The following is a 19,581-nucleotide window of genomic DNA, read 5'->3' as shown; positions in this document are numbered from 1 at the left end:
TGCCTCTCTCTTACTCTCTTTCTCTCCCTCCCTGCCCCCCCCCCCCCCCCTCGTCTCTCTGTTTCTCCCTGTATTTTGCCATGCTCAGTAAACAATCTCTCAAGTTCATTTAAGGTGAGGAAATCTGGCAGGTTAGAATATTTACACGTTCATCCTTTACAATGATTAAAAGAGGACGCTTCTCATTCTGATCTTCACACTGAAACATATCAACACTCAACACAGCCTGTGTATAGTGACAGGATAACAACAGAACACGGGTGACCTGATTAACTGTAGGCGTCTGTAGGCCCAACCGTACACTGATACAGAGGTATAGCCGTTCTTACAAACTGACTCCAACCTGATCTGTTACCATCTCCTGTTGTCTGTACAGAGGCGTCTGCACGCAGGCCCCATGTTACTGCCTGATCATGGAGTACTGTGCTCACGGACAGCTGTATGAGGTGCTCCGGGCCGGGCGCAAGGTAACCCCCAGACTTCTGGTGGACTGGTCAACTGGGATCGCTAGCGGCATGAACTACCTCCACCTGCACAAGATCATCCATCGAGACCTCAAATCACCCAAGTGAGTTATCATTCTGCCATTGCTGCGTCATTGGGCGACTAGGGAACCCTCCAGAACTGCAGTATTGTTCTGTGATTGGCTGTAACAGAGCGCGCCCCACACGACCTCAGTACCACTTACGTAAAGGGGGAATGTTTCCAGGGAAGATGCTCTAGCCCATTGTGCATCATGTGTAGTTGGGAATCTATGGTGTTGTCGTATAAGGGGGGTCATTCCGATTTGATCGCTCGCTAGCAGTTTTTAGCAGCCGTGCAAACGCTATGCCTCCGCCCTCTGGGAGTGTATTTTAGCTTAGCAGAAGTGCGAATGAAAGGATCGCAGAACGGCTACAAAAAAAATTGTGCAGTTTCGGAGTAGCTTCAGACCTACACAGCGCTTGCGATGCTTTCAGACTGTTCAGTTCCTGTTTTGCCGTCACAAACACGCTAGCCGCGCCTGCGTTTATCCTGGCACGCCTGCGTTTATCCTGGCACGCCTGCGTTTTTTCGATCACTACCTGAAAACGGTCAGTTGACACACAGAAACGCCCTCTTCCTGTCAATCACTCTGCGGCGGCCATTGCGACTGCAAAGCTTCGCTAGACCTTGTGTAAAAATACTTCGCCCGTTGTGAAAGTACGTCGCGCGTGCGCACTGCTCCGCATACGCATGCGCAGAAGTGCCTTTTTTTGCATCATCGCTGCGCAGCGAACATTTTTAGCTAGCGAACAACTCGGAATGACCCCCAAGGTTCCTATTTAGTGATTCATTATTTGGCTGGAATATTATGGTAACGTTTCTAGATATTTATTTTTATGATAACTTTTAAAAATCTAGCTGCAGGTGTTAAACGAGCGGACATTGCGCTGTAGAGTCACCTTTAAATCCAAACTGCAGCAGTTATAGCACATTTGCATAAATGGGTGTGATTTTAACTTTTGTGACCAATCAGACACCATCATCAAGTGTTACACTTACACCAGGGTTCTAGCACCCAGACCCCACCCTGGTGAATACCTTTCTGGCTTTTTGATGGCACTTTTTTGTCGCAATTCACTTTCTAACCGCCCACACCATGCCCTAATTGTACTTTGGTTGTATCTGCGAGCCCGCTGCCTGGTCTGTACGCCTATTCCAAGCCCTGGTCCCGATCGCCAAAATTTGAGCATTAAAAATGTAACTTTTGAGCAAAAGCCACAATTTGTGTTTAAATCCCACTCTGAATAAGGCCCTAGATGTGAAACTGCGCAGCGTTACTGAGAAGCTGTGTATTATTCCCACAGTGTCCTAGTCACCATCATAGATGCTGTGAAGATCTCCGACTTTGGAACCTCCAAAGAACTTAGTGACAAAAGCACCAAGATGTCGTTTGCTGGCACGGTGGCGTGGATGGCTCCAGAGGTCATCCGCAATGAGCCGGTCTCAGAGAAAGTGGACATCTGGTCAGTATGCGCTATGTGGACGCTGGTTGTAGTGTTGTATCATTGTGTGATTCTATTTGCAGTCGCAGGAACATAGCTGTGGTCATTAATATCCGGTATCAGCTTTGGGGGGTCATTCCGTCTTTCCGACCTGATCGCTAGCAGGCTACTTTTAGCACTGCTGCGATCAGGTAGTTGCCGCCTACAGGGGAGGGGATTAGCTGTGCAGGGCTACGATCCACTGTGCAGAGACTGCGCAAGCAAAAAGTTTGTACAGTCTCTGCACAGCTCTAGACTTACTCACCCGCTGCGATGATCCTTCCTGGAGCTGACGTCAGGATTACTCCCTGCATTCAGCCGGACACGCCTGCGTTTTCTTCGGCACTCCCAGGAAACGGTGAGTTGCCACCCCCGGCTAGCCTCTTCCTGTCAATCTTCTTGCGTTCGCCGCTGCGAACGCTTACTTCCTTACCCTCGTCGCTGCCCAGTGACGCACCTGCGCATTGCCACCCGCGCACATACACAGTTCTGACCCGTTTGCACAGCTGCGAAAGATTGCAGCGTGCGAACGGGTCGGAATGACCCCCTTGGTCCTGTTGTGTGCCTCAATTAGTGCACTGGGTCCTGCCCAATATGTTCAGTGGTAACCACGTACTTCTATGTTACTGGTTGGTGGAGAATTTGTGGGCGCACTGCTTGCAAAGTGCAAAAAGGCGTTGTGCACCCTTGTCAAAAAGATCCAACGTCTTCCCATTCTCGTGGTTAAATTAAACCCAATAAACCAAGCAGTATTTCCGGAGACGTATGGAAAACCTTTAGGTGATAAAATGGATTTTTCCAAAGTGATAAGAGGGTGGCATCTTCTGATTTTCCCACCTTTCCGGAAACCTTGGCATAGTTTCAGTTTTACGGAGCGCAGTTGTACATCTTGATGCGTGCCGGTTGGGAGCATCCAGACACACCACTGCCTCCCCAGATTTAATAGGCCAATCTGTGGTATCACCCCGTGTGGCCCCCTGTGTGCATTCCACGTATATATTGTTGCAGCAATGAGAGTAATGGATGTTTTTATTTGTCTAATCGTTGTTGATGTTCCAGGTCTTTTGGGGTCTTGCTGTGGGAGCTGCTGACGGGAGAAATCCCATACAAGGATGTGGATTCATCTGCCATCATATGGGGTGTGGGCAGCAACAGCCTCCACCTGCCTGTCCCCTCTACCTGCCCTGACGGCTTCAAAATCCTCATGAAGCAGACATGGTAAGACGTCACTGCGCAGCCTGTATCTTTCCTTATTGATTTGAGGTTAAAATACGCTTCATTTAAGACAATGGGATCTATTCATGAAGCAGTGAAAAGTTTGGAATCGGCATTGAAGTAACATTTATAATTTGCATACTATACAATTGTACGGAGCAGCTGATTGGTTGCCATGGGCAACTTCTCCACAGGCTTACTTCTCCACCCTTTTCACTGCTTCATGAATAGACCCCAGTGATAGGTTAGTGTCTCACAGCTGAGGCCAAAACCACAGAGGGGGGTAGTGGAGTGTCTGTGGGGACCAATGGGAAGTCTAGGAACAGAGCTTTCATCTATTGGTCCTTCCGATCACGCCCATCTCTGCTGGCATTTTAAAACAGCGAACAAAACATTTCTCTGGCGCTATACTGCCGAAATGGAGTAGGAGGAGCTCCTGGGAAAACGGGTCCAGCGTGTAGTTTCCAAGAGCTAAAGAGAGAGTAGTAACAGCGGACTCAGTCAACACTTTTAAGAATGGGTTAGATAAATTCCTATTGGATAAAGATATTCAGGGTTATGGTGCGTAGGCACGCATTATAAATAAGAATTTACTTACCGATAATTCTATTTCTCGTAGTCCGTGGTGGATGCTGGGGACTCCATCAGGACCATGGGGAATAGCGGCTCCGCAGGAGACAGGGCACAAAAATAAAGCTTTAGGATTAGGTGGTGTGTACTGGCTCCTCCCCCTATGACCCTCCTCCAAGCCTCAGTTAGGATACTGTGCCCGGACGAGCGTACACAATAAGGAAGGATATTGAATCCCGGGTAAGACTCATACCAGCCACACCAATCACACCGTATAACTTGTGATCTGAACCCAGTTAACAGTATGACAAACGTAGGAGCCTCTAAACAGACGGCTCACAACAATAACAACCCGAATTTGTTTGTAACAATAACTATGTACAAGTATTGCAGACAATCCGCACTTGGGATGGGCGCCCAGCATCCACTACGGACTACGAGAAATAGAATTATCGGTAAGTAAATTCTTATTTTCTCTAACGTCCTAAGTGGATGCTGGGGACTCCGTCAGGACCATGGGGATTATACCAAAGCTCCCAAACGGGCGGGAGAGTGCGGATGACTCTGCAGCACCGAATGAGAGAACTCAAGGTCCTCCTCAGCCAGGGTATCAAATTTGTAGAATTTTGCAAACGTGTTTGCCCCTGACCAAGTAGCAGCTCGGCAGAGTTGTAATGCCGAGACCCCCCGGGCAGCCGCCCAGGATGAGCCCACTTTCCTTGTGGAATGGGCCTTGACAGATTTAGGTTGTGGCAAGCCTGCCACAGAATGTGCAAGTTGAATTGTGCTACAAATCCAACGAGCAATCGTCTGCTTAGAAGCAGGAGCACCCATCTTGTTGGGTGCATACAATATAAACAGTGAGTCAGACTTTCTGACTCCCGCCGTTCTTGAAATATATATTTTCAATGCCCGGACCACGTCCAACAACTTGGAATCCTCCAAATCGTTAGTAGCCGCAGGCACCACAATAGGCTGGTTCAGGTGAAACGCTGACACCACCTTAGGCAGAAAATGAGGACGCGTCCGCAGTTCTGCCCTGTCCGTATGGAAAATCAGATATGGGCTCTTATATGATAAAGCCGCCAATTCTGATACTCTCCTGGCTGAAGCCAGGGCCAGTAGCATGGTTACTTTCCATGTAAGATACTTCAACTCCACCGATTTGAGCGGCTCAAACCAATGGGATTTGAGAAAATCCAAGACTACATTAAGATCCCACGGAGCCACTGGGGGCACAACCGGGGGCTGTATATGTAGTACTCCTTTTACAAAAGTCTGGACTTCAGGAACTGAAGCCAATTCTTTCTGGAAGAAAATCGACAGGGCCGAAATTTGAACCTTAATGGACCCCAATTTGAGGCCCATAGACAATCCTGTTTGCAGGAAATGTAGGAATCGACCCAGTTGAAATTCCTCCGTGGGGACCTTCCTGGCCTCACACCACGCAACATATTTTCTCCAAATGCGGTGATAATGTTGTGTAGTCACCTCCTTCCTGGCTTTTACCAGTGTAGGAATGACCTCTTCCGGAATGCCTTTTTCCCTTAGAATTCGGCGTTCAACCGCCATGCCGTCAAACGCAGCCGCGGTAAGTCTTGGAATAGACACAGTCCCTGCTGAAGCAGGTCCCGTCTTAGAGGTAGAGGCCACGGATCCTCCGTGAGCATCTCTTGAAGTTCCGGGTACCAAGTTCTTCTTGGCCAATCCGGAGCCACTAGTATCGTTCTTACTCCCTTTTGCCGTATAATTCTCAGTACTTTTGGTATGAGAGGCAGAGGAGGGAACACATACACTGACTGGAACACCCACGGTGTTACCAGAGCGTCCACAGCTATTGCCTGAGGGTCTCTTGACCTGGCGCAATACCTGTCCAGTTTTTTGTTGAGGCGGGACGCCATCATATCCACCATTGGTTTTTCCCAACGGTTCACAATCATGTGGAAGACTTCTGGATGAAGTCCCCACTCTCCCGGGTGTAGATCGTGTCTGCTGAGGAAGTCTGCTTCCCAGTTGTCCACTCCCGGAATGAATACTGCTGACAGTGCTATCACATGATCTTCCGCCCAGCGAAGAATCCTTGCAGCTTCTGCCATTGCTGTCCTGCTTCTTGTGCCGCCCTGTCTGTTTACGTGGGCGACTGCCGTGATGTTGTCCGACTGGATCAACACCGGCTGACCCTGAAGCAGGGGTTTTGCCAGACTTAGAGCATTGTAAATCGCTCTTAGCTCCAGTATATTTATGTGAAGAGACATCTCCAGGCTTGACCATACTCCCTGGAAGTTTCTTCCCTGTGTGACCGCTCCCCAGCCTCTCAGACTGGCATCCGTGGTCACCAGGACCCAGTCCTGTATGCCGAATCTGCGGCCCTCTAACAGATGAGCACTCTGCAACCACCACAGAAGAGACACCCTTGTCCGTGGCGATAAGGTTATCCGCTGATGCATCTGCAGATGCGATCCGGACCATTTGTCCAGCAGATCCCACTGAAAAGTTCGTGAGTGGAATCTGCCGAATGGAATCGCTTCGTAAGAAGCCACCATCTTTCCCAGGACTCTTGTGCATTGATGCACAGACACTGTCCCTGGTTTTAGGAGGTTCCTGACAAGTTCGGATAACTCCCTGGCTTTCTCCTCCGGAAGAAACACCTTTTTCTGAACCGTGTCCAGAATCATTCCCAGGAACAGCAGACGTGTCGTCGGGGTCAACTGAGATTTTGGAAAATTCAGAATCCACCCGTGTTGTTGCAGCACTAGTTGGGTTAGTGCTACTCCGTCTTCCAGCTGTTCTCTGGACCTTGCCCTTATCAGGAGATCGTCCAAGTAAGGGATAATTAATACGCCTCTTCTTCGTAGAAGGATCATCATTTCGGCCATTACCTTGGTAAAGACCCGAGGTGCCGTGGACAATCCAAACGGCAGCGTCTGAAACTGATAATGACAGTTTTGCACCACGAACCTGAGGTACCCTTGATGTGAAGGGCAAATTGGGACATGCAGGTAAGCATCCTTTATGTCCAGGGACACCATAAAGTCCCCTTCTTCCAGATTCGCTATCACTGCTCTGAGTGACTCCATCTTGAACTTGAATTTTTGTATGTACAGGTTCAAAGATTTCAGATTTAGAATAGGTCTTACCGAGCCGTCCGGCTTCGGTACCACAAATAGCGTGGAGTAATACCCCTTTCCCTGTTGTAGGAGGGGTACCTTGACTATCACCTGCTGAGAAAACAGCTTGTGAATGGCTTCCAATACCGTCGCCCTGTCTGAGGGAGACGTTGGCAAAGCAGACTTTAGGAACCGGCGAGGGGGAGACTTCTCGAATTCCAACCTGTAACCCTGAGATGCTACCTGCAGAATCCAGGGGTCCACCTGTGAGCAAGCCCACTGTGCGCTGAAATTCTTGAGTCGACCCCCCACCGCTCCTGAGTCCGCTTGTAAGGCCCCAGCGTCATGCTGAGGGCTTTGCAGAACCCTGGGAGGGCTTCTGTTCCTGGGCAGGGGCTGCTTGCTGCCCTCTCTTACCCCTTCCTCTGCCCCGAGGCAGATATGACTGTCCTTTTGTCCGCTTGTTCTTATAGGACCGAAAGGACTGCGGCTGAAAAGACGGTGTCTTTTTCTGTTGGGAGGGGGTCTGAGGTAAAAAAAGTGGATTTTCCGGCAGTTGCCGTGGCCACCAGATCCGATAGACCGACGCCAAATAATTCCTCCCCTTTATACGGCAATACTTCCATATGTCGTTTGGAATCCGCATCACCTGACCACTGTCGCGTCCATAAACTCCTTCTGGCAGATATGGACATCGCATTTACTCTCGATGCCAGAGTGCAAATATCTCTCTGCGCATCTCGCATATAAAGGAAAGCATCCTTTAATTGCTCTATAGTCAATAAAATACTGTCCCTATCCAGGGTATCAATATTTTCAGTCAGGGAATCCAACCAGACGACCCCAGCACTGCACATCCAGGCTGAGGCGATGGCTGGTCGCAGTATAACACCAGTATGTGTGTATATACTTTTTAGGGTAGTTTCCAGTCTCCTATCCGCTGGATCCCTGAGGGCGGCCGTATCAGGAGACGGTAACGCCACTTGTTTTGATAAGCGTGTGAGCGCCTTATCCACCCTAGGGGGTGTTTCCCAGCGCGCCCTAACCTCTGGCGGGAAAGGGTATAATGCTAATAACTTTTTTGAAATTAGCATTTTTCTATCTGGGTTAACCCACGCTTCATCACATACATCATTTAATTCCTCTGATTCAGGAAAAACTACAGGTAGTTTTTTCACCCCCCACATAATACCCCTTTTTGTGGTACTTGCAGTATCAGAGATATGCAAAGCCTCCTTCATTGCCGTGATCATATAATGTGTGGCCCTACTTGAAAATACGTTTGTTTCATCACCGTCGACACTAGATTCAGTGTCTGTGTCTGGGTCTGTGTCGACCGACTGAGGTAAAGGGCGCTTTACAGCCCCTGACGGTGTCTGAGACGCCTGGGCAGGTACTAACTGGTTTGCCGGCCGTCTCATGTCGTCAACTGATTTTTGTAATGTGCTGACATTATCACGTAATTCCATAAACAAAGCCATCCATTCCGGTGTCGACTCCCTGGGGGGTGACATCACCATTATCGGCAATTGCTCTGCCTCCACGCCAACATCGTCCTCATACATGTCGACACACACGTACCGACACACAGCAGACACACAGGGAATGCTCTTATCGAAGACAGGACCCCACTAGCCCTTTGGGGAGACAGAGGGAGAGTTTGCCAGCACACACCCAAGCGCTATAATATATATGGGAACAACCTTATATAAGTGTTGTTCCTTATAGCAGCTTAAATATATCCAATATATCGCCAAAAAATGCCCCCCCTCTCTGTTTTACCCTGTTTCTGTAGTGCAGTGCAGGGGAGAGTCCTGGGAGCCTTCCTCACAGCGGAGCTGAGCAGGAAAATGGCGCTGTGTGCTGAGGAGAATAAGCCCCGCCCCCTATTTCGGCGGGCTTTCCTCCCGTAGTTTTAGATAACTGGCATGGGTTAAATACATACATATAGCCTCAATGGCTATATGTGATGTATTCTTTTGCCATAAGGTATTAAAATATTGCTGCCCAGGGCGCCCCCAGCAGCGCCCTGCACCCTCCGTGACCGCTTGGTGTGAAGTGTGTGACAACAATGGCGCACAGCTGCAGTGCTGTGCGCTACCTTCATGAAGACTGAAGAGCCTTCTGCCGCCTGTTTCCGGACCTTCAATCTTCAGCATCTGTAAGGGAGGTCGGCGGCGCGGCTCCGGGACGAACCCCAGGGTGAGACCTGTGTTCCGACTCCCTCTGGAGCTAATGGTGTCCAGTAGCCTAAGAATCCAATCCATCCTGCACGCAGGTGAGTTGAAATTCTCTCCCCTAAGTCCCTCGATGCAGTGAGCCTGTTGCCAGCAGGACTCACTGAAAATAAAAAACCTAAAAAACTTTTTCTAAGCAGCTCTTTAGGAGAGCCACCTAGATTGCACCCTGCTCGGACGGGCACAAAAACCTAACTGAGGCTTGGAGGAGGGTCATAGGGGGAGGAGCCAGTACACACCACCTAATCCTAAAGCTTTATTTTTGTGCCCTGTCTCCTGCGGAGCCGCTATTCCCCATGGTCCTGACGGAGTCCCCAGCATCCACTTAGGACGTTAGAGAAATTAATATAACTAGTCCTAACATAAAAATAACTAGTCCTATAATAAGACTGCATTGGAGACCACAAATATGTTGAACTCGATGGACAATTGTCTTTTTTCAACCTTAGTTACTATGTTACTATGTAAAGAGACAGCACCGGGGTTAGTGTGGATCTAACTGAGCGAATACCTTTATAGGGGATCTATATTAGGTTGTTTTTTAAAAGTACAAATATAAGACGTCACTTAAAAGCATTGCATTTAGTTGCAAAACGTGTACTAAACCACCCCAGGCAATAAGGCATTTGCTTCTGTCAGTACGGTGCAGGTTACACAATGGGAGCAGGCTTCTTGCTAATCTTCATGCTTCACGTGTGATACAAAATTCAGGGCGACGTGCGGGCTAATAGGGTTCAAAGAGCTCTTTGGGGGAGATGTATCAAAACGAGAAAAGGAGAAGTTGACCATAGCAACGGGCTATGGGCAACCTCTCCACTTCTCCACTCTAATTACTGCTTACTCCCCCATTGTAATTGGGGCCCGTAAAGTTAATATTACCAAAGACTGATGTGTTGTTTGTTATTTTGGGGCTGATGTATAAAGCAGTAAAAGAGTGGAGAAGTTGCCCATAGCAACCAGTTATTGCCTACTTATCTGTTTATAGAATGCACTTGATAAACGCTACCTCAAAGTTGATTGGTTGATATAGAGACTCCTCCACTGGTTCTCTTCTCCACCCTTGCTGCTTCATACATCTCCCCATTGTCTTTATTTAGCTAAGATGAACCGAGAAAAGAGTTGGTGTGTTCTCTAAACTTCTCTACAGGAATAATATAACATTCACCTTTCCAGGAACTCACCCCTTTAACAGTCCTGTTATTAGCCACAAGACTGTGGTCCGTTATTAAGGGTTAAAATAAAAGAAATATGCGCAGATGTACACAAGTAACACGCCGCGTTCACCCTTCTACATTCCACAGGCAAAGCAAGCCCAGGAACCGTCCCTCATTCCGACAGATCCTCATGCACCTGGATATCGCCTCCTCTGACGTCCTGGGGACACCGCAGGAGACATACTTCAAGTCACAGGTATGTTCCCGATGTGACACTGGTAGCTCTGTGCGTACTCTACCTGTTAGGAGCATGGCATTTAATAGAGCTCCAGAACTTCAATCACCGCCAGCACCCATCCAGCACAGAACAGCATTGTAGTCGTATGATTGTAATGGTTCCCTGCGTATATGAATGTGGTCCTATCACAATGAGTTCTTGTGTCCTGATTCTATATTGCATTAATCTCGGTACAGAAAGCCCTTCCTCTCCTCATCTTGTAGATCCATAGAAGACCACACTCCAGCCATTTAGAGATACCTCCCCAGTAACCCAGTGAAGGTTTAATTAGAGCATAGTGATCTAGTGTGCTGACAGCAGCTGAGTGGATGGTCCCTCTCCTTCACCCTTCCGTTCCCTCCCCTCTCCTCCATCCCTCCCCTCACCTACCCTCCCCTCTTCTACATCCCTCCACTCACCTTACATCCCCTCCCTTCTTCTCCATCTCCCCCCTCACCTCACATCAGTACGGATGGTGTAATGGTTAGCATTACTGCCTAACAGCACTGAGGTCATGGGTTCAATTCCCAACACGGCCCTAACTGTGTGGAGTTTGTATAGTCTCCCCGTACTTACATTTCCTCCCACAATTCAAAAACAAAATATACTGGTAGGTTAATTGGCTCCCAACAAAAAATTAACCCTAGTGTGAATGTGTCTGTGTGTACATGTGATAGGGAATATAGGGGCAGATGTATTAACCTGGAGAAGGCATAAGGAAGTGATAAACCAGTGATATGTGCAAGGTGATAAAGGCACCAGCCAATCAGCTCCAATATGTAAATTAACAGTTAGGATCTGATTGGCTGGTGCCTTTATCACCTTGCACATATCACTGGTTTATCACTTCCTTATGCCTCCAGGTTAATACATCTACCCCATAGATTGTAAGCTCCACTGGAGCAGGGACTGATGTGAATGGGCAAAATATTCTTTGTACAGCGCTGAGGAATATGTGTGCACTATATGAATAACTGGTAATAAATAATCCCATAAAATCCCTCTCCTCCCCTCACGTCCTCTAACATCCCTCCCCTACCGTAATGTTTAGCATTACTGCTTTACAGCACTGAGGTCATGGGTTTGATTCCCACTATGGAGTTTATCTATTCTCCCCGTACTTGCGTGGGTTTCCTCTGGGTACTCCGGTTTCCTCCCACAATCAAAAAATATTCTGGTAGGTTAATTGAGAAAACTGACCCTGGTGTGAATGTCTCTGCGTGTACATGCGGTAGGGAATATAGATTGTAAGGGACTGATGTGAATGGCCAAGTATTCTCTGTACATCGCTGCGTAATATGTGTGTGTGCTATATAAATAACTGGTAATAATAAATAACAGGCCAGTGCGCCTTTGTACCGCACCATGCCCCCAGGTGAGTCAGTGCACGTCTCGTGTGCGACAGATAAGTGCAGAGCCGCTGCAGCCTCCTCCGGCTGCACGTGACTCACGGGGTTTTCAGCAAGAGACAGAAATAGCCCATTTTTCTGCTCTGATGACGGCTGAAGTGGCTGGAACATTTCTGAGCGTATTATGCCTCCCTTGTATTGTCAGATCCTCTGAAAGAGCTTTAATAGCCTTTCTAGAACCACAGCCACCCATCTTCCTCCCATTCTTCTCCTGCTTCATTTATCCAGCGCCTGAAACTGTCGGAATATCCTTCCTGTACTGCTCCGCTAGCCCCAGATATATCCTTTGTCCCAATGTCACTCATTACATCTTATACGTTTATTGCAGCCTTAAAGCTGTATAGCGTAATCCAGTACAGCAGGAGAATAACACTCATTAAGTGCTGTATAAAAGTAAAATCAGTCGCGTTTTCACCGTGCATTATATATGTGCTTTGTTTTCATGGTATGTCTAGAAGTGGGAATTGTTCCCAGTTACCCCCGCGGTCAGAGATCTGATTGCTATTACCGCCCTGTCCTGCCAATTACACCGTGGCGCAGTGTTTGCTTGCTGCCTCACTGTACGGAGATCCTGGGTGTGATTCCCAAAAAGTCTCTATCTGTGTGGAGTTTATATGGTTTATGACAACAAAATGAACTTTAATCTGTATATGTATCCATGCGGTAAGGAATATAGGGGGCCATCCCAAATTGATCGTAGCTGTGCTAAATATAGCACAGCTACGATCATCTTTCCTGACATGTGGTGGGACGCCCAGCACAGGGCTAGTCTGCCCCGCATGTCAGTGCCGGCCCCCCATCTTTTGTATTTGAGGAGTAACTCCCGGCCAGCGCAGCTCCTGCAGCTGGCCGGGAGTAAATTGTCGCTGCCACTGAGCGCAGCGGCTGCGTGAGACGTCACGCAGCCACCGCGGCCCGCCCGCGCAACGGCCCGGCCACACCTGCGTTGGACGGACTGCTCTCCCTAAACGGCGGCTTAACATTGCCGTTCAGCCCCCTCCCGCCCAGCGACCGCCTCTGTCTCAGAGGAGATCGCTAGGCAACGAAAGCTGCTATGTGCCGGCGCAGTTCCGACCCGATCGCTGCGCTGCGACAAACTGCAGCAAGCGATCGGGTCGGAATGACCCCCATAGATTGCAAGCACCATGGGGAGCATGGACTGATATGAACGATATATCGGGCCCGATTCAGATCTGACCGCTGTGCTGCAAATGACACATTCCTGCGTTCAGATAGTCGCCGTCCAGGGGGAGTGAAAATTCGCCACATGCAAGTGTGGGATTGCATGTGTACGCCGTGCGGAAATTCCCCTCAGTCAGCGGACAGCTGCAAAACCGTTCTCATCGCACTCACCAGCTAATGTTTTTCCCATTCTGTGCAGTGTGTGTAGCTCAATACTTACTCCTTCAGTGCGATGAGAAGAGGCTGATCGGGGCCGGAGCTGACGTCACACACGCCCGCCCTGAAAACGCTTGGCCCGCTTGCGTTTTTCCTGACACTCCCAGAAAACGACGGGTGACCACCCACAAACGTCCTCTTCCTGATAATCACCTTGCGAACGCCCATGAGATGGAAATTTTCGCACCATCCTGTCACTGGCGACACGTGTGCGCATTGCAGTGAACACGCATGCGCAGTAGTTTGAGAATCATCCGCTGTGCGAAAACGCACAGCAGCGGTCAGGTCTGAATCGGGCCCATTGTTTGTAAGGCGCTGCGGAATATGTTTCTGTAAATAACTAATAAATAACAATTATTTGGCTTCTCTGTCTTTTATCCATGTTACTAAACAATAGAGGAATTCTTATACCGTCCCCAAGTAAAAGTGATTAAATCATTTAAAGCACATTTCTCCTTAAATACTCCGCAATAAAATCCCCAAAACATTTAATATGCCACAAAAAGGTACCTGGAAGGGCAATCTTGTGTATCGCTTCCGCTTTTTATTTTGTAGCCCTTGTATATGCTCCAACTTAAAGGGTTAATTACGCCAAATGGATCATTATGAATATTAATCTTGGATGATCCCAAAGTGGATAAGTGTATACAGTAACTGGTATGTAGATGACCCAGCATCCAATAGATAAAGGGGTTTTTAACCTTCAGGTAACTTTAATCATTTGAGTTGTGCATGCCATTCTACAGCTTTTACTAAGCAGTGTTTTTATTTCTTACTAGTTTCAGTCTGTGCTTTTTAGCAATATATTTATATCATTTGTGTATTTCTTGGGAAATGACAATAAGCTCCTCTCTGGAGCGATGGCTAATCGCAGAGAGCGCAACAAGTCCTCACAAGCACGATAGCTCCACCTGGTCATATACAGTAGATATACCGCTAAAGTATACAGAAGACAGAAGAAAGATCAGTGTGTTTAGTAAATGTTGAACGAGGGCATGTGTAAGGCAATACATTACTATCTGAAGGGGATTTCCCTACAACACAGCCTGCTATTGATAATGGTTATGTTTTACACACTTCTTACATAAGGCCAATGTTCCCAGTGTATCTTCCCTTTCCCCATTGCCAGGCTGAGTGGAGGGAGGAAGTGAAGAAGCATTTTGAAAAGATTAAGAGTGAAGGGACCTGTATCCACCGCCTGGACGAGGAGCTAATCCGCAGGCGCAGAGAGGAACTGCGGTGAGTTTCTATGTATTGAGGTGCAATTCTTTCTGTACACAAGTACATATATACCCTTACATTGGGGGAGATTCAAATGTTTGAAATGTCAGTTGGGAGTCTGTTTTTTCCTATCTAATAGACAGGGAGAAACAGACACCCAACCGACTTTTCACACATTTGAATTTCACCCATTATGTTACTTTATTGTCGTAATGTCACACCTATCCTACTCCCACCTATACTACCCACACAGTAACACACCCCACCTATACTACCCACACACAATAACACACCCTCCCACCTATACTACCCACACAGTAACACGCCCCACCTATACTACCCACACAGTAACACACCCCACCTATACTACCCACACACAGTAACACACCCTCCCACCTATACTACCCACACAGTAACACGCCCCACCTATACCACCCACACACAGTAACACACCCCACCTATACTACCCACACACAGTAACACACCCTCCCACCTATACTACCCACACAGTAACACACCCCACCTATACTAACCACACCGTAACACGCCCCACCTATACTACCCACACAGTAACATGCCCCACCTATACTACTCACACACAGTAACACACCCTCCCACCTATACTACCCACACAGTAACACACCCTCCCACCTATACTACCCACACAGTAACACACCCCACCTATACTAACCACACCGTAACACGCCCCACCTATACTACCCACACACAATAACACACCCTCCCACCTATACTACCCACACAGTAACACACCCCACCTATACTACCCACACACAATAACACACCCTCCCACCTATACTACCCACACAGTAACACGCCCCACCTATACTACCCACACAGTAACACACCCCACCTATACTACCCACACACAGTAACACACCCTCCCACCTATACTACCCACACAGTAACACACCCCACCTATACTAACCACACAGTAACACGCCCCACCTATACTACCCACACACAATAACACACCCTCCCACCTATACTACCCACACAGTAACACGCCCCACCTATACTACCCACACACAGTAACACACCCTCCCACCTATACTACCCACAGTAACACACCCCACCTATACTACCCACACACAATAACACACCCTCCCACCTATACTACCCACACAGTAACACGCCCCACCTATACTACCCACACACAATAACACACCCTCCCACCTATACTACCCACACAGTAACACGCCTCACCTATACTACCCACACACAATAACACACCCTCCCACCTATACTACCCACACAGTAACACGCTCCACCTATACTACCCACACAGTAACACGCCCCACCTATACTACCCACACCACAATAACACACCCTCCCACCTATACTACCCACACAGTAACACGCCCCACCTATACTACCCACACACAATAACACACCCTCCCACCTATACTACCCACACAGTAACACGCTCCACCTATACTACCCACACAGTAACACACCCCACCTATACTACCCACACCACAATAACACACCCTCCAACCTATACTACCCACACAGTAACACGCCCCACCTATACTACCCACACACAGTAACACACCCTCCCACCTATACTACCCACACAGTAACACACCCCACCTTTACTACCCACACAGTAACACGCCCCACCTATACTACCCACACACAGTAACACACCCTCCCACCTATACTACCCACACAGTAACACACCCCACCTATACTACCCACACACAATAACACACCCTCCCACCTATACTACCCACACAGTAACACGCTCCACCTATACTACCCACACAGTAACACGCCCCACCTATACTACCCACACACAGTAACACACCCTCCCACCTATACTACCCACACAGTAACACACCCCACCTATACTACCCACACACAATAACACACCCTCCCACCTATACTACCCACACAGTAACACGCCCCACCTATACTACCCACACACAGTAACACACCCTCCCACCTATACTACCCACACAGTAACACACCCCACCTATACTACCCACACACAATAACACACCCTCCCACCTATACTACCCACACAGTAAAACGCCCCACCTTTACTACCCACACAGTAACACGCCCCACCTATACCACCCACACACAGTAACACACCCTCCCACCTATACTACCCACACAGTAACACACCCTCCCACCTATACTACCCACACACAATAACACACCCTCCCACCTATACTACCCACACACAGTAACACCCTCCCACATACCCTACTCCTACCTATACTACACACACTGTTACACATCTTTCCTATACTACTCACACTTTTACACCTTCTCACCTACGCACCCTCATACTGATACACCCTACACAGTAATGCACCCTCCCACCTTTATAAGCCATATAGTAATGCGCCCTCAAACTTCTACTACCCACACTGTTGTACCCTCACACCTAGCCTATTCCCACCTGTACAACCCACACTGTTACACCCTCTCACTTGTATTACCCACACTGTTACACCCTCTCACTTGTATTACCCACACTGTTACACCCTCTCTCTTGTATTAGCCACACTGTTACACCCTCTCTCTTGTATTAGCCACACTGTTACACCCTCTCACTTGTATTACCCACACTGTTACACCCTCTCACTTGTATTACCCACACTGTTACACCCTCTCTCTTGTATTACCCACACTGTTACACCCTCTCTCTTGTATTACCCACACTGTTACACCCTCTCACTTGTATTACCCACACTGTTACACCCTCTCACTTGTATTACCCACACTGTTACACCCTCTCACTTGTATTAGCCACACTGTTACACCCTCTCACTTGTATTACCCACACTGTTACACCCTCTCTCTTGTATTACCACACTGTTACACCCTCTCTCTTGTATTACCACACTGTTACACCCTCTCACTTGTATTACCCACACTGTTGTACCCTCACACGTACCCTATTCCCAGCTATACAACCCACACAGTAATGCACCCTCACACCTATCAGAATCTCCACTCCTCTGCTAAATAGAATGTGAGCTTTTCCCATGAGCAGGCCCTCCTTACCCTGAGTTGTCATGTCTACCTCATATGTCCCTGTTTTATGTGTCCTGCCGTTCTCTTCTGTCTGACGCTGTGCTGCACTGTAGCATCTTACAAGTCTATGGCAATGATAATTGCAGTGCAGCCTGTGTCCCATCACTTGTCACTTTAATGGTATTTCCGCCGGCTAGTGGTGTTTGAGATATAATCATTATGTTCCACCAGACACGCATTGGATATCCGTGAGCACTATGAGCGTAAGCTGGAGAGAGCCAATAACCTATACATGGAGCTCAGCGCTATTATGCTGCAACTGGAGGTCCGCGAGAAGGAGCTAATCAGGTATATTATGTCATACACTGACAATACTTACTACTGTGCCACTGATTGCTATGGGCATTGGTGCATGTCATTCACTGCAGCAAAGCTTAGTCTATGTTTTATAATAGCAATAACGGCACTGTAATTTCTGCAGACGTGAACAGGTGGTGGAGAAAAAATACCCTGGGACATACAAGCGTCACCCCGTCCGTCCAATAGTACATCCTAATGCTGTTGAGAAATTGATCAAAAAGAAAGGCACTTCCTCTAAGGCGGTTACTCAGACAAGACGGTATGTAGCTATCAAGGTCAATGGCTGTTTAGCCGGTAAACCATCCTAACTTTGCAGGGTAATCATCTGTTTGTTTTTTTCTTTTTGGTAGCCCGGATCTGTTGAAGTCTGATGGCATTACCAACGTGGAGGCAAATGCCCCTAATTTGTCTCCCATGTCTGGAAGTCCAAAGACATCATCGGGAGGGAAGAGTCGGTACCGCAGCAAGCCACGCCATCGGCGAGCGAACAGCAAGGGCAGTCATGCGGACTTCTTATGTGTTCTAAAAAGCCAGGAGACTCCTTCATCATCCCAAGCTATTTATAATCTGCCTCCCACCAATCCCTTATTCACCCCGCCCATCCCTCGTCTTGAACCCACCCAGCCTATGTTGACACGCCACCCAACCCTCAACATGCATGGACAGAATATAGCGAACTGTGCCAACAACTTGCGCTACTTCGGCCCTGCAGCCGCACTACGAAGTCCTATGAGCTGCCATGCTCAGTGGTGCATGTCTGGGTCTAGTCCCGACCTACTGTCCACCACTCTGGAGGCGGACAGCCGCATTCAGTCTGAAGGCAACTGGGACTACTGTCAGCAGGATCCATACAACCCATGCCCGGGTTGTATCGAGACCTCCCCGCAGCCAGACATGGACCAGAAATCCTGTGAAAACTCCAGAGGTAACACTACAGAGCTGAGGAACCCTGAAGGAAACCCACCAGAGTCCCCAAGGCACAGCCACATCCAAGAGGGATCCGAGACACAGCAGGGCAGCATTGACCAATTCCCCATTATTAGGGCGGCAGTCGGTGTGAGCGCCCTAACCGTTCCTACGCCGCCTGCGCTCCCACGAAGGATACGTTCTCTTAGAAAGGTAATTTCAGCTGAAACCTCAATATATTTGAGGAGCTTATGTTTATCTGAAGCCAGTGTTTAGTTAATTCATCTTCATGGTTGGGGAGATCAGTTGGCGGCTTTGGGCAATGTAGCCTATAATTAGTACATGTATGTCCTGCATGGCTGTGAGGGCTATACAGAGGCTGCTGAGAGGGACAGCACCGGATTCTCCTGCCGGCCTTCCCATCTAGGGTTAGGCTTCTGAGGGAAAGGCTGGATGAATTTGCCAATTAGGCTTTGCATAAAGTTAAAAAAAAATCTTCGTTTGACTTCTATATTACATTTTTCGTGCAATATCCTTAAATACAACCATAGCCGACAGGGTTTTCTCTTCATAGAGAATAGTTGTTCTGTTATATGTGATAATATCTGTTTCACTTTTTATAATTAAAATAGTAATTTCAATAAACGTCCCATTTTCTGTACAGTAATTGTGTTACAAGTTTGTCCCTGGGCTCTGTGATTAGTTGCAAACT

General features: G+C 48.1%; 1 protein-coding gene across 2 annotated transcripts in view; it reads left to right on the top strand.

Moving 5' to 3' along the window:
• Nucleotides 1-19,581, top strand: part of MAP3K13 (mitogen-activated protein kinase kinase kinase 13) — a 200,276-nt gene that overhangs the window by 175,913 nt on the left and 4,782 nt on the right. For both annotated transcript variants that reach the window (XM_063933018.1, XM_063933017.1), the window contains exons 4-11: nucleotides 377-568; nucleotides 1,830-1,988; nucleotides 3,066-3,224; nucleotides 10,437-10,545; nucleotides 14,503-14,612; nucleotides 17,835-17,951; nucleotides 18,085-18,222; nucleotides 18,314-19,082. In XM_063933018.1, coding sequence (XP_063789088.1) covers nucleotides 377-568; nucleotides 1,830-1,988; nucleotides 3,066-3,224; nucleotides 10,437-10,545; nucleotides 14,503-14,612; nucleotides 17,835-17,951; nucleotides 18,085-18,222; nucleotides 18,314-19,082 — 1,753 coding nt within the window. The remainder of the gene's footprint in view (nucleotides 1-376; nucleotides 569-1,829; nucleotides 1,989-3,065; nucleotides 3,225-10,436; nucleotides 10,546-14,502; nucleotides 14,613-17,834; nucleotides 17,952-18,084; nucleotides 18,223-18,313; nucleotides 19,083-19,581) is intronic.

The sequence above is a fragment of the Pseudophryne corroboree genome, chromosome 7 (assembly GCF_028390025.1).
Source record: "Pseudophryne corroboree isolate aPseCor3 chromosome 7, aPseCor3.hap2, whole genome shotgun sequence".
NCBI lineage: Eukaryota > Metazoa > Chordata > Amphibia > Anura > Myobatrachidae > Pseudophryne > Pseudophryne corroboree.
Note: the sequence above shows the minus strand (reverse complement) of the source record. Positions and strands in the feature narration are given on the sequence as shown.